Source organism: Diadema antillarum, unplaced genomic scaffold (assembly GCF_040938485.1).
Source record: "Diadema antillarum isolate AM-2024a unplaced genomic scaffold, OU_Dant_1.0 seq00001635_RagTag, whole genome shotgun sequence".
In the NCBI taxonomy this organism is placed as follows: Eukaryota; Metazoa; Echinodermata; class Echinoidea; order Diadematoida; family Diadematidae; genus Diadema; species Diadema antillarum.
Window position 1 is genome coordinate 103,099 of NW_027272341.1, and position 16,621 is coordinate 119,719.

Sequence of the window (16,621 nt, forward strand, 5' to 3'; positions counted from 1 at the left end):
CATGTGCACATCATCACACATACGTATATCACACATACATACAAACGCACAAACGTCTCGATGTCACGTCCGTCACTCACCCTCCTTCGTATCACTCCCTCAAACCATAGCTCTTTTGTTTGATTTCTTGATAAAGTCAACTTACAGGAATCTATTATTGTATCCAAGCATAGGGATGGTACAGTATTGGTCGAGATGAAAATTGAGATTTTTACTTTTTGTGACACACCAAGAAAACACTTATGAAATAGTACAGAGCATACCATTTTAAGAGGAATTCAAAGTTTATTTGATGAAAATCGGGTTTGGAATGACTGAAACATCCAAAAACAAAGTAAAACTAAGCGATCGTAATGAAATGTGGGTCCCACACTTTATTACAATCGCTCTGTTGTGGATATCTCAGCTATTTCAAAACCAAATTTCATCAAATAAATGTTGAATTTATCATGGAATTACATGCTCCTTCATATTTCATGAGAGGTTTCTCATTATCTAACAAAAAAAGTAAAAAATGTTATAAACCTGAAGTTATGTCTCAACCAAAACTATACGATCCCTTTAACGGTTCAAGACTGGTGTGTAATTCGTCACTGTAATTTCGATTCCAGTTTCTTTTCTTTGCTGGAAAATATAGAAAAGTAAAACAACAACTTACAATAAACAGTTTAAATAATGAAGAGACAAATGTTAAAAAGATGTGATTTTCAATCTTCAAGAAATGTCTTTACTGTTTGAAATACGTTTACAATGACAATTCTATACTACTGCATTGAGGCTAAATAATAATCATGCAATCCTTACATCGCCCACTTCTTAAGTGATCATACTTTGATCCAATGCTTTCATTACAGAAGCAAAGAAATGTCCTGTCTAAAACCAGGAAAAAAATGTGGAGGTTTTAACTGTCGTTATTCCAATGAATAAACGTCTCTCCTTACTGTATATAGTTGTCCTTCATTACCGAGGCCTGATTAAAAGGAAAACGTCAGAAAATGTTAAACAAAACAAAAAAAAAAATACATGGAAGATCTCACGTACATAATTTTTTTTTCTCTCCACATCCAGTCGACATCACTTACGTATTCACAAAAAAAAGAAAAAAAATGTGAGAAATATTTTGTTTTTCTGTTCATTATCTTGACAACCTTTCTGCTTTTAGATCTCGCATGCTGATGTGGAAGTATCATTTTCTTTTCGTGCAATTTGCTGAGGTGGAGTTGAGACTACAGTAATATGAAGGAAAAAATAAATATTTAAATAAATGTGAATTTCGATTGAAATGAGGATCTAAGAGTCTATGAACTGGCACTCCTCTACTGTCACATCCGTCAGTGGGCTGACTGTCTTTGTCGAAAGAAATGCAACCGTGAATATTCGACCACGATTCCAGTTTATATTCTCTGTCTATAGGAAAAGTAAACAAAGAAAGGACAGAAACAATATGACTATATATTAGATCATTAGACAGATACATTTGAAAATAGGAAAATATCTTTATCTTTTCTAGTGTTTAAATATACAGTTAAAACCTCAGGAGGTTATAGGTTTTTATGTTTATTTGTAATAATATTTCGAACGAAAGTCGCATTGAAATATACAACTCATTTCTTCATGGTTATTTTAGCGAGAAATATAGTGTTGTTATTCTACATCATGATAGAAACCGGTTACGTAGTTTAAGGTTGACACGAATTTCTCTTATTCACCAGTCGAGCCACTATGAGCCAGTATCAAATAAAGATGTTAAATTGTAAAAACATGTCGTCTCTAGATTTCTTTTGCGATTACTTCGATGCATCTAATGATTGGCAATGAAGGACATTTAAACAAGACTAAATACTAAAATTAGTCGAAGAAAACGGAGATGCCAACGATGAATAAGAATGAAAAGAGAAGCAGAAGAAGAATTGGAATAAGAAGATGGAGACAAAGAGGTTAAAGGTTAACATAGTTTGCAAAAAAAAAAAAAAAAAAACTTGAAGAGGAAGTAAAAAAAAAGGGGGAGTGCCGGTATAAACAAAAAGAAATTAATGCGAGGAAAAGATGATGCACATTGTCGTAGAAAAGGAAGAAGAAGAGAGATATACCTCTTCAGAAGATTATGATTTTTCTTCTTTTCATCACCACGATGGCATAGGTCATCATCGACATGAAGAATGCCGTGACGAGCAGGACGTACGTAGTCGACGACCTTTGGAGAACACCTGGACCAGAACCTGGATGGCAAGATCAAAATCATGACCGTAGTATTATGACAGAACACAATGAAGGGACTTTCGATAGCAAACGACCATAGATCATAATTCCACACACGTCTATTTATCATGTGATTTATCTCGGTCATGTATTGTTATAATGAAGCATAATGTTATTATAATTATATTCAATATGATAAGGGTGAGAAAATGAAGGTGAAATCTTCGAAGAAAAAAATAATACATTTGTTTCGGTTACATTGTTTGGGTAGGCCCTACTAACAAGGTACTTACAGCTTATACAAATAAAGAAAAATGTATTTTTACAATGATAATTAAAATCTAGCATGCAGGGATGATGGTTATTATTAAAGCTCCCCTCTAGCCTGGGATACCGTGGAGTGAGTAGGGTGACCCGGCTCGGATCATGGGAATCCTTGTAACAAATAATGTGTACAACTTCATCCCGTATATCCGTGTACAGCAGATTTCATCACGCACCATCATGCACATATTCACTAACCGATGGTATTTGTGATTTTTTTTATTTTTTTTTTATGTACCCCAGTGGACAGCACACCGACTAGGGCCACCCATTTATTCCAACGCAACTCTTTCATAGTTATACAAGAGTGAAGCTTTCATCCATACTACAGAGTATTCCACATAACCCTTTTTTTCCGCTTGCCGTTTTACCATGTTTACAGTCCAGAGTGGAATAAAAATGAGTCCAGTATTTATATGATAAGTAGATTAACCTCTCTTTGAGCCGAAAGTCGAACAATGCCCAAGACTAGTAGAGGTCCAACCAATCCCGTTCGTCCCCGAACACGTGACATTGATGCACCTGTTGTGTGGGCGTGGTCTAAAGAGAGCCGAGGCGCTGCTGGACGAGGAGAGAGTGGTGTTGTCGACTCCGATGGTGTATGTGTGAAGGTGTAGGGAGGACTGGTCCTCGGGACTAATATGACACGTGATAACGAGAATGACCTGGCTTCCTTCCCCATTGATCTCCTGGATCTCGATAGAGAGGATGTTTCTCGCTGGGGGCGCCTGGCCTTAGCATACAAAAATTAAATAATGTGTTTTGTTGTTTGTTTGTTTGTTTGTTTATTTATTTGTTTTTTTTTATTCATGATTAATTGCGGTACGTGACATATTTAGAAATACAAATATTGGGAACTGGTGCAAGGCATGTAAAGAGAAAGCCCGCCCTATCATAACTTCAAACAATTGTGAATTCAAGCAACCTTCCAGTACTAAAGGAAAAAAAAAATAACTCTCTTGCATTATCGCTATTAGGTCAATTGTCATTAAAACTATTTGATCGAAAGGTTTAGGGTAAAAACAAAATAATGATGTAAAAAAAAATAAATATATCCATAGTGCCACGACTTTTTAAATTGTATTTTGTATTGTTTACAACATGACTAATGTGTATACTTAATTCACTTGGAAGAATCAACGATAAAGGTGTTGCCCTTATCATTATCAATAGAATAATTAGAACTGTTGTATGTAGATGATTGAGATGGATCAATCTTAAAAAAAAAAAAAAACACCTTTCTGTCTAGTAAATATAACAATACGTCAGAGAGAAAGTGGTTACTAGTATCATGTAGATTTGGTGAGAGAATGTGTGTATGAACTCAAATGGACCTTTCTTTGCAGTGGTCTCAAGAAATTTTGCATAACATAATAATATTATGGAAAGTTTTATCGTCTTACCGTCGCTTCTTGGACAGTAAGTCTTTGAAGCGTTCGTCATTCCGATGTCGTTGACACCGGTGCAGGAGATTTCAAAGCATTCACTCGGAATTGACTCAAGGATCAAGGAAGGGGAGCTTGAAGATGATTCGATGACGTCATTCACTGCAATCTCGTAATTTTCTATTGGTGGAAATGGCTGGTCACGTGGGTGGACGTGACACGTGATCCTGAGGCCATCAGTTTCTTGTCCGTCCTCGTCAACAATCTTGATCAAGATGATATTGTCTGCTGGAGCATCTGCCACGTGACAAGGATAAAATGTAGACAGATTATAACTCATTCTCATATTCACAATTTATCCAGAAACATCGACAAAATATATGACATGTTAAAACAAAAAAGCAGGACTTACTTTAACATAATTTTCTTTCGGGGTATATCATGAAGTCGTCACAATAGTCATCATGACGTAACAGGCAACTGTTCATCTTCAAACGAATGAGAGTAAAACATGCTTATCAGGCATAAGAGTGACACATATTCCAAAGTTCTCTTATCAGATAACGAGCAGTCAGTGTTATTTTGGTGTACTGAGGGTGCCATGTGTGTCTTCATACTAATTCCCAGCAATCTTATTTCTCACACAATTTTTGTTTGCGTTTATCATAAGAAATATCTGTGGATATTTCTCTTCTATTTCTTTAATAGTAGAAGGATCAAGGTTACTCTCACTAAGAGCATTTCTTATCTTCTCATGAATTTTAGGTGGTGACGTCATCATCTCGTGTCTGCATCTGAACCAGAATAGCTTTCAACATTACTCGGATACGACCGTACACAGGAGCATAACATCCTTTTGACTTGCATGCAGGTCCCGATAGATCAGATAATGAACTAAAGCTGTACTTACGTTGAACATCCAAGGTTCGGGACCGTTCACTGCCGATGAGACGACACTGAAGTACGCCCCCATTGTCAGATGTGGTCGGAGTGAACGTCAGTTCGCTACTAACGTTGTAATATGTAAAACGATTGATACGGTAGTCAAGACCAGAAGTAACAGACTCGTTGACTGCATTATCGCTTCCTTCACACGAGAAACAAAGAAAAATAAAAACCAAGGAACTGTAATGAGTCTGAATAACATCAGAAGATTTATCTTTGACATATTATTGTACATTTATCATTGGAAGTTTAGACCTTGCTTATTTCAGAGAGCTTTCGATTATATTCAATTCAATAGTTTATCCATTTCCATTAAAAGAATAAAAAAGATTCAAAGCGGCACACATTTACAGATTAACTTTCATTCATCTGACAAGGACAGTACCTTGAACAAAAGTATATGAACCAACGATATCATAAAGAAGAACATGATAAACAATGCAAACTTTGTCATGCACGGTAACAAAAAAAGAAGAAGAATTAAGAAAGTCTTCCATTATAAGAACGAGTGATAAAGATGTCTTCATACATGACGTAAAACTGATCTGAACCAAGTATTTCTCAATCCTGTCTTAGGACGGTTGTCGATGGAAATAGCTTCAGGCCTGAATAGCAGAACGGAAGTAGACCTACTAGTAATGAATGGCACGTGTGCGTGTGACAGCAATGGATTCAAGAAGTTATGATAAACATCCAGGTTCCCTGGATGATTTAGTTTGTGGTTTTACAAATTCTTGTAGTGCTAAACTATACTTCCAGAAACAATGACAGATGTTTCAAACGAAACAACTTGATCTTCTACATGGTAGACGCCATGGCTGAAGCTTTCTTCAACTTAACCTCAATAGGCGTAGACAATACATACATAGTGGTTCACTTCATCACGCAATAAAAATGTATCAATGCGCCATGCCAGAACTAAGGACACTCATAAACAATGGGTTATTATATCGTAGTACAAAAGATGTTATAGTTACCTCCTTATAGGTGTGTCTTCGACAAATTATAATAATTTGAAAATAAAAAAAGAGATATTGCTGTCAAGTGTGTCTTCAAATCTCTGAAGACAAACATTATTTTCTTATGACTGCAGAACTGTCGAGATTTGCTCGAAAATGTATTCAAAGTAAGAAATAGGGGGAAATAGTATCTCAAATCGACTTGTAACAAAAGTGTTGGTTGAAACAACAACAACAAATCTGGTGCTAGTGTATAATAATCTACCCACACATTTGTCACCTTTATATGCTCAATGAATATGAGGCCTAAAAAAGAAGAAGGTAGGTTTCTCATCCAAGCGCCCATCAGATTTTGCCATTCTGGTGTGTTGTTATTGTTATTGTTGTTGTTGTTTAGTGTTCTCCATTTTTTTTCACAACACAAATGAAAACATTAGAGTTGTCACGGCATTTTTTTCTTCGATATTTACTTTTCTTAGTCTCAGATAAAAAAGGGAAAAAATCGGAAATTCCCATATGTTTCGCAACGTATGATCACTTTGCATTGTCATAACAGTAGCTGTTTAGAAAGCATCAACAATTACGTTGTGAATGGACAAGTTGTTCCACAAACTCGTATTTAGAGCCAGGCTGGCTTGGTTTTAAAATGTTATGTACTGGGGATGGTATTCTGAAAACCTTCCTGGGAAGATTTGTTCTACCTATGTCAAGATTTTTTTTTCTTAAGTGATATTCTGAAAGCCTTTCTTTCTTTACTTTCTTTAACTAAGCAGGAAGAAACATAGAATATTCAAATAAGGATGAATTCTAAAGATATGCACTTTTCTGACTTTAAGAAGAAATTGGTTCATTGTATTCTAGAACGCACTTCAAAAATAATTTAAGGAAGACTAATAAGGAGAGCCTTAAACCTGTACTAAGTAGGAGCCTACGTTATCATGATAATCAATGTTATTTCTAAGATATAGCAAGATATACAAAGAATCATGTCAGCGGCTATAGCAAACAGAAGGATGCAACATTACAGAGGAAAGATTACCAATGTTTCCCCCATAAAGAATTGCCGCTTTCATAATAAAGACTTTCAAAGGCTGTGTGAGTATGAAAAGATTATGCATTTCGTAGTGGGCGCCATTTCATACAAACACGTAATATGCGAGGCAGAGAATTCTCTCTGGTATGAATTATAACATTGTGAGTAATTACTTCTGTTACTCTAAGTAATGGAGACTGCAAGTTGGGTGTTTGCTTTCCTATACAAATTGATGTGAGTGCATAAAATTCTCTGAAAGAATCCATGAACGTTCAGTCAGTACTCGCTGTACTGTAAGCCTACATACGGAAAGCGAACAGGCGTAATGACGTATGTATGTACTAGGCATGTTGGAAGCGTTTGCCGCCGCGCTGCCCTCGGGCGCCGGCCCGCTGGTCGATCGTGTAGCTAGCTGGATGTATCCAGCCGGTCAGCCGGCCACATACCGTCAACGTAACCTAACACACGTGTGCTGTATACACTGACTAGAACTAACCCTTGTTGTTTGTTTGTTTACTTTTGTACAAAACAAACAAGCAAACAAAAAGTCAGCCATTTTCTTTGAATGCTTCTTTCCTTGTAAGAAGTTCATGTTTTAGGACTGTATCATGGGTATTCCAGTTAAATTAAAACACGAATTGTTAACCTGATGTCAGAATTTCATAATAATGTCACTGCACTGGTTACTTTTTTTCAAAAGCGACGACTAGTAATGTTGATTTTGATATCAGAAACTGCAGTGGGCTGGGATAAGGATGTCTCAATTTACAGTAAGAAGTTCTTAGGATCAAGTGTCAGACCCGGGTGTTAGATTTGAATGGTCTTATCTTTTTTAATCACTTCATAACTTTGTGCCTTAGGATTCTGGAAAATATTTAGAAAGAAATTTAGGAAGATTTTCAGAATACCACCCCAGGACTCGTGCCCGACATTGGGCCGGGCGATCATTCATGTGGTTGTATAGTAAGTAGGACAAGTTGTAGTTTCGTGTCGCCTCATATTTATTATGATAATATTATTCACACATCTACAAACTCGCCCTAAATGTTTTGTAATCTAAACCACATCTGAAATTGTAAAAGCCTTGTAGAAGTTTAATTTTTCGGATACACTTTTACCCATTCTAAAATAACTCGATGGTTTGAATTGAAGCTCTGCGCTAGCTGCACTCCAACAGTTGGCCGCAGTGCGGTAGTGTACACGTACACGGCAGCGAAGTACAGTCATTTTTAAATGAGTCTAAAAGTGACAAAATTAACAGCAAATATCCAACTTTTACCAGACTTTGTATTCTCAGATGTAGGGACTTTCGTTTGTAAAATATTTAGGGAGAGTTTGTGCATGTTTGAAATTTGTGTGGCGATGCAAAACTACACTACACAAGCACTGTGCCTCCCGCTAGATTGTGCATTGATTTTGACGTACATACAACACTGTATGAATTGGCTAAAGATAAAGAGAGAGAGAGAGAGAGAGAGAGGGAGAGAGAGGGAGAGAGATAAAGAGAGAAACAAAACTCGAACGAGAAACTACCTTCATTCAATTTTAAACCCTTTTCTTTAAGTATTTCATCTTAGATTTTTATTATATCATTTTTATTTCTGTAACTTGGCCTGAGTTACTCAGTACATTATGAAATACGTGAATAAATGAATCAAACTTACGGTCTCCTTCACACCTCACTCCGGCGTCTCTACTGTGATCACAGCCATACACACATCCCCATGGCTCACGAAAGCAATAAACCAGAGAGTTTTCCGTTCCATCACAGAGAGCCTCGTGAACCCAGATTGGTCCAGATCCCTGCCCAAAGTGCGATGACCTATAACGAGCTGAGGCCGATGAGTAGCCGAGATCTCTGCACACCACGTGCGCGTCTTTCATATCCCAGCCACCGTCACACACCGTGCCCCACTGCCCGTTACACGATATCTCAACTCGGCCTTCATTTTGGGTTGATCCACCAACCAGCCTCACTGTAATAAACATGAGATAAAAAGATAATTAGATAGATAAATGGTAATATGAAAATCACATAAATGACATGCAAAGGTTGAATTGCTCATGAGTTAGATAAGACATATTACAGTGTGGTTTGAATGTCAGATACACATGGTAAAATATGCACACAACACTCAAGACTTCAGACACACAGCCGTACATTTCCTTACAGGCTTGTGTGATCATTCATGTGTGAAAAAAATTCATATTCAAACATAATAATCTGAGTATTGGTGTTGTGAGCGTGTCGTAGGTCTTTAGGTCGATGTTTATAGTAGTGACATCTCACCAGATCAGGACACAGGAACGACATCAGTAAAAAACAAACAAACAAACAAACAAACAAACAAACAAAGCACAAACATTTCTGAGGACTGAGACAACTAGAAAGTATTAAACGACACCTCTGACACGAACAATGAGAGGTCCTTTCTTAACAGTACAAACAACACGTCAAATTCCCAAGTTGTCAACTTCCAACATTCTGACACCGCCCTGAAATGAGTAAAACAAAATACATTCAGATTAAAACAACAAACAGAAATGATGTCGAATTGTTTCTCGTCCGTACAAAACAAATGCTACACACTAACATAAACCTAATGATTGTGAGAACTTTAAACAGGCGTAACTGCTACCGTTACATAATATAGTCATTAGACCTACATTTTTTTCCTGTAACTGTTGCGCATATTATTATTATCAATAAACATGAAGTATCCATCGTATAAAGTTAATGTGTAAATTAACATTAGTCAAATCAGTTTCTTTGTTGCAAACAACATAACAACCTACCTTTGTTTTATTTTGTATTGTTTCATACCAAATTCGAAAAGAAGGTGTTCCTCAAAATGCTTTTTGTAAATTTTCAATTTTTACTCCGCACACAAACTCGAACTGTGAACGTAATAATTCACGTAGACCCACCCTAGTCGAGTTTATCTATAATTTGAGCAGTTCTCTAGCGTTAGCCTATTTAATATTTGCGATAACTTTAGGCCTACTCGATTGATCTTTACATTCCCCCTGACGAGATCTCGATGGATTTCATGTCTATACCCTCATGATAATTTCACTACATAATTTCAGTCAAACCTTAAGTCCTAATGGTTTATACTCTCACATTCACAAAACCTTACAATATCTCCAAACCTGCCATCAACTTTGGTCTACTAACTTAGGCCTATTACATGTTTAATACTACATTATTCCACCGGTTTTCATTCGCCCATTCCCATTACATTGCATTCTCCAAGCGTCCGATCCTTTCGCCAACATTCACTACGCGCGCAAAACTATGCTGTTTGCACACACTACGCGTGATTGCCCATACCATACCACATACAGTAGTCTAAAACATGCAAACCCAATAGCAGCTAACGTTAGAACTAAATCATATCCCGAGAATTTTCATTGCTTAGCATTATAGCCCTCGAAGATCATTCAATTTTCATGCACGTGTCCATAAATAATAGCTTCAGATGTTACTTTAAATTTTGCTTCACTCACCATTTAGATAAAGCAAGCAGAACGGCGTCCAAGTATTGCAATTACTGATCAATTACTGAAAAAAAAAATTGTGCTAGGATTATAATAAATCACGGATGCGATTGAAATGGGTGAGCCCTCTACAGTTGAACATTGTAAATACAATGACTGACCATCCCCATTCCCCCCCCCCCCCCCCAACGTCCCCCGTCCGACATTCTCTTATAACAGACCCAGGTCCATTATTAGACAGAAATTTTAGGGGGGGGGGATGCAAGTGTAGGCCAACCATCCTCCTATTTTTTTTTTTTTTCAGGTCTTGTCCCCTATTAGGCCTATGGCATCAGAGTACAAGCACATGGTAACAGCTTTACAACAACTCTGCTGGCAAGTTTGAGGGTTTTTTTTTTTTTTTGCATTCAGTGTGAAATGATTTTTTAATTCACTGCTATATAACTTTAGCAGACACTAGTCTAAGCACGCTATGTGTAGGCCTTGTGAGCTCCAATACTGGGGCATAATGGGACATTATTGTCATTAACCCACTTTTCCTTTAATTCAAAGTTATGAAAAAATATCCCTGTATTGCTTATCATTGTCTTTAATTTCAGACGTTTTAATTGTAATTTTCTCTGATAGACCATGATGGATATAATACGTTTTGCTATTGAACTCTTCATGTGTATTACTGTGAGAGAGAGAGAGAGAGAAGAGAACACTTCATAGCTGTATCATTATCGTAAAAAGAAGAAGAGGAAGGAGAATATATGAAGAGTTCTGTTTCAAAAGGTACTACATCAGTAATTTCAAGTTCAGAGAAAAACGTGATTTTTTGATTATCATAATTTATTTACCAAGCTCAGACTGGAATGATATTTTCCCCTTCTATACTACTAAATGATATAACACTCAAACCACTCTCTATAAGAATATGCAGGTCCATGCATTTGTTTTTCAATGAATTAATATATATTTTTTTAAATATTTTTGTGGGTGTACTACCTTTTAAACCGAAACTGGACGTATTTTATTCTTAATTTTCTTTCAATAGCAATGCTTCTTTTTCTTTAAAAGGCAGCTTTTGTCATGTTGTTGCTATAGCAACGAAAATGAAGTAAAAATAAGAATGAAAAAAAATAAAAAAGTGGAAAAATAAGCTAATAATCAAAATAGCAATTTGTGATAAATATTCCACTAAATCTTGTCATGTTTTATTGCTTTTTCATAAAAATACCATTTTTCTTTGGAAACAGCTGTTGCCATGGTAACCGTAATAACCGTGACATTATAAGAATTGTATCTTTTTAAATTTGATTAAAAAAGAGGGTTGGGAATGACATATTTTGTGTGTCTACAACATGTTTTTATGATGTTTATGAAGAATATATGTTCTTTTAAGGAAAATAATGTGTTGCCATGGCAACGGCTGAAGACGTCTTGTAGAAAAATGGCAACAAGTGGATTCGTGGTCAGCACCCCAAAGATAGGGGAAATAGTACAAAAAATCAAAATCTACAGAAAATTTTAAGAACATTACAACTCGCCGTCTACTATATAGTAGTACCTTTTGAAACCGAAATTTTACATACCAGAGATACATTAAATGTGATGTTATGACATGTTTCGCGGTTCATTTTTTTTCCAGCAATGGTGTTGACCGGGATGGGATACGAGGTCAAGGGGGGCTAGGTATATTGACAATGCCCTGCTCTATTTAGCAGCAAGAATAACAAACCAATGTACACAGCTAATGCCCCACTCTCCCTTACTGACCAATATTTTGGAATGAATGTCATTGGTCATAAGCATTCAATAAATTTTCATATGCTTCAACTAATGTTCCGGATCCATCGAGCAGGGGGGGGGGGGGGGGGTCCATTATGCGTATAAACGGTGATAGATGGGGAGAGGTCATAATATCTCACCAGGTTATTTCTCTCTTCCCTTCTCTCCTTTTGTTTTTTCTCACGAGCTTTATCTAATGAATTCTTTTCTTTTTTTCTTCTTTGTATTATTTGTGACTATTTTTCTCTTGCAAATTGTTCTTCACGTGTCTCTCTTTTTTTTCCATTTTTAAAATGGAAATTCGAAGGGAAAAGGTGGAAAAGCAGCACCTGAATGTGCTGTATTTTCTCAACGCTGTAATGATTGAAATCCATTACATGATTTTCATTCTGGTATATGTTCTTTCTCAGGTAAGATAAATCTGATAATCTAAAAGCTGATAAAATCAAGACCGTCGAATATGACCACTTATTAGATACTAAAATAAAACGCTGCAGCAAAGTAATTTTGCAGCAATACAATGGAGAAATATTGTAGAAATCCCTTAATATAGTGGTCGTTTTAATGATGTAAGTATACCTGCGGGCTTCAAGTCGAAGAGAGAGTGGAAATCTTCAGTGCAAAAAAAAATAGGAGTGATTTCGAAATTCAAAGCATTGTCTGTGTGCTTTATTTAAATATTGTATACATTTTGGTTGACCCCTGCTACTATAGTATGTGTACGTGGTTGAAGGTGTGATGGTGTGTGTGTGTGTGCGTGTGTGTATGTGTTTGAGTGTATGTGTATGGGTGAATTAGTGTGCGGTATACGCACGCTTTCGTGAAGTATACTCTCTAAAAAAAATCGAGTGAAAATTTTCACTCTAAAAAGAGTGAATACAAAAAAGAGTGAATTTCGAGTGAAATTGGAGTGAATTTTGAGTGAAAATGCTCATTTTCACTCATTTTAGAGTGACGTCAGGGATCACTCCAAAATCTTCGAGTGATCCATGACGTCACTCCAAAATGAGTGAAAATGAGCATTTTCACTTAAAATTCACTCCAATTTCACTCGAAATTCACTCTATTTTGTATTCACTCTTTTTAGAGTGAAAATTTTCACTCGATTTTTTTTTAGAGAGTATAAGGTATTCATCATGAGCTCCCTCGTGAAAACGATATGAGCTCTCTCGTGGAGACATTGTATACTTAATATTCCTGTTTAATATTTCTAAATTTTTATAATGTTTCTCAAGTAAGTATCGCCCCGGGCATTTTTGTATAAAGTCCCAATTTTTTCTCTCTCTTCTTTCTTTCTTTAAAACAACAACAACAACAACAACAACAACAACACACACACATACACACACACACACACTCACATGATAAGTTCATCGCTTGCCAAGTTACTCTTCGTCCAACTTTGATAATATCCCACTGTCGTCTACCAGGGGTGGCCAAATTCACCCGTTTTCATTCACCCAATATTTATTGATTAAGTTCACACATTTTTAAAATTATTTAATAATAACACAAATATGACACTTATAGGAATAAGAAGTAACAACACATCATGTGGCCTAGCACATCTGTAGTCATTGAGTGCGAGACATGAGTGTCCCATTCTCAATTTCAGAAAAGTTATACGAAAAAATTAATCAAAAAGTTTTATTCCACTTCACCCCGCTCTCCCTTTATAGAGTGACATTACATTGACAGGTTCACGTGCAAACTAGGGCCTCACAGGCCCGTATATACATAGGGTTTTTATTGGAGGTCTCAGAATTTCAGTTCAAGTTTATGTTCAACATTGGGGCGCAAGAAATATCTCTGGTGCCACTTCCGGGTTTAATTACCTGACAAACAAACAAACAAACAAGCAAACAGACAAACAAAAAGGCTTATTTTCTGGTACCACTGCAATCACCTCACACAGAATGATGATTTCTTGTTTGTTAGTTTTTTTTATTAAAGGGAACACACTTTGTCTTTTTTTTTTTTGCTGGTTGCAAACGGGGGGGGGGGGGGGGGGGGAGGAGGGGGCTCCCTGAACCCCCTCCCCTAGTTACGGGCCTTAGGTGTACAACATTCTGTACCATACCAAAGTGTATGATCGTAGGCTGTATTCCCAGGTTATACGGACAGATGAAATAAAACAAACCAACAGCTGATGAGTCAAAAGTCTCAAAGGCGTTCTTTTCATAAAGGTTGTTAGGGTAATATCCATGGAGATTATCCTACAGAAGTTTTCCAGTTGTGATTATGATTGGGAGAATAGGGGTTGGGAACAAGAATATTAAAAAAAAAAAGTGTCTGTATGTTAAAGCATCGTCCAAATTGATGATAAGAATTCCACCTTTAGTCTCAAGCATTACACCAAAGTTCCCTATTCCTTCTTTTTAAAAATCCCTCGTCTATTATTATGCAAGCAAATTGTAGGTTGATAGGGTAGGAGGCAAACATTCTATTATTGCTGATATCAGAGGAAATAACTTTTTTTATTAGTATAATATGTGTGGGCACTGTGGCATAGTGGACAAGACTCTCGACTCCCGATGGGAGGACCCGAGTTCGATTCCCGCCCAGTGCTTCCGTCCTTGGACAAGATGTTTTTACCCACAATGTTCCTCTCTACCCAGGTGTGATAGGGGTACCTGGCAACGCTAAGGTAATGATAATGGCAGGGCCCTCTGGTAGAGCAGTGACACCACTGAAGAGGTTACCCTGTATAAGTAAGACATTATTATTATTACTATTATTGTTATTATTATCAGTATTATTATTATTATTATTATTATTATTATTATCATCATTGTTATTATTATTATTATTATTATTATTATTATTATTATTATCATCATTATTATTATCATTATTATTATCATTATCATTATTAAGTGTCACCTCCTTACGGAGTAGAGAAAAAAAAATCCATAAACAAATAAAAGCAAAGTACTGTAAAACAACACAGACAAGACCGGGGCAGGGAAGTCAAAGTAATCGGAACTGAATACAGCTAGTGTATCAATATTTTTGAGAGTTCAAATTCAGACGTGTGCATTATAGGTCTATGTGTCGACTCCCATATCGTATACTAGATAGCCTTACTTTCGGTCGTACAGGAGTACTACTTGTCTCGTGTGGATATATCGCGCGCACTTGGTGTCTGGTACAATGTGTTGTCTTGTAGGCCTACGCATTATGTATTTTGGATCGTATTCAACTTTTCAAGTCTCATGTACTCACCCGTATATCCGGGACATGTGTTTCCGCATTTGTCGGGGCACTTTAAAAAACCAGAGTGGACTTTATGTTACGCAGTGCATTCGTCTCACGGCACCCACTGCCCCTAGGTGTAAAGAATTAGTAATCGACAGGAAAATAACACATCCTCAGGAGTTATTACAACCCGGGTAAGATCGATAAGGGATCAAACTCTGTACCTTTTCTGTATCTTTGAGAAATGTATACCTTAACTGGTGTTAAAATCTGACTCTTCTCGATTTTCATCAAAGTTGGTAAAAGTTGACATCCGACTTCAATTGCCCCATTGCTTTCCGTTTCGCAATCTGTCTGTTAATGTCTGTTAAATGTCTTTATCACCCAGCATATCTTGGTGTTTGTAAACCTTACGGTCTTTGAACTTGATGAAAAGCATTGCATATTACGTTGCTCGATAGATGTTGCATGGTTTTCGTCTTGCTTTTTAAAGTATTTTTGTCTGTGCCGATTTTTTTAACCTATCGAGAGTACGCGTTTGCACAGTGACAATAATTTCAATTATAACCCTTATAACCATGTGGCAGAAAACGTTAGTCTTTTTACACGAGTGATTTCCATTTTTTGAACCATTTTGTCAGTCTTTCAAGGTAGAGTACAAACTTCTAAACTCATACACATTCAGAATTCATCTATCACAGGTTAATTAGTATTTCAATTTGATTTGGCTATTTTTAGCGGTCAGTCTACTGTAGTCAGAAAAGGTGCACCAATCATCGCTTCGGCTGATTTCGCTGGTAGTGGTGAAGCCGTCTGCGATTTGGACGCCGTTCAAATACCAGGTCAGAGCAGCCGAGCCGTGGATGTCAGTTCCTGAGCACACTGCTGTGACTTCAAGGCCAGCCCGAAGAGGCGAGGGTACCTCGAGGTTCATTGTCATTGCAACTGAAAGAACAATAACAGAAAACAAGGGGATCTTTCTGAGCCATGAATAAATGGACACACATAACACACCCACACGCACAGTCATGAATACACATACGAAAAATAAATCTATATGCATATATATATGTATATATATATATATATATATATATATATATGGATGTGTGTGTGTGTGTGAGTGTGCATTTAATGATAGATTATAAATATTATGGAATAAATTCCAGCGTAATTAAGTCAATTCATGTCATCACAACTTTCCCAGATTATGAGTTGTACTATGAATAGTGACTCTCAATCTTGCAAGATTTTACATTTCCTTTGCATCACGACTTCCGCCAATCTCTTCGCTGCTTCACACG

At 36.7% G+C, this 16,621-nt stretch overlaps 1 protein-coding gene across 1 annotated transcript; it reads right to left on the bottom strand.

Annotated features, from left to right (window-relative positions):
• Positions 1-1,290: 1,290 nt before the first annotated feature.
• Positions 1,291-16,257, bottom strand: LOC139711277 (uncharacterized). Its single transcript, XM_071623186.1, has 6 exons — positions 16,068-16,257; positions 4,819-4,995; positions 3,927-4,205; positions 2,957-3,256; positions 2,128-2,219; positions 1,291-1,407 (listed from the first exon to the last, which is right to left on the bottom strand). The coding sequence occupies exons 1-6, from the start codon at positions 16,255-16,257 to the stop codon at positions 1,291-1,293; spliced, it is 1,155 nt and encodes a 384-aa protein (XP_071479287.1).
• Positions 16,258-16,621: the final 364 nt, after the last annotated feature.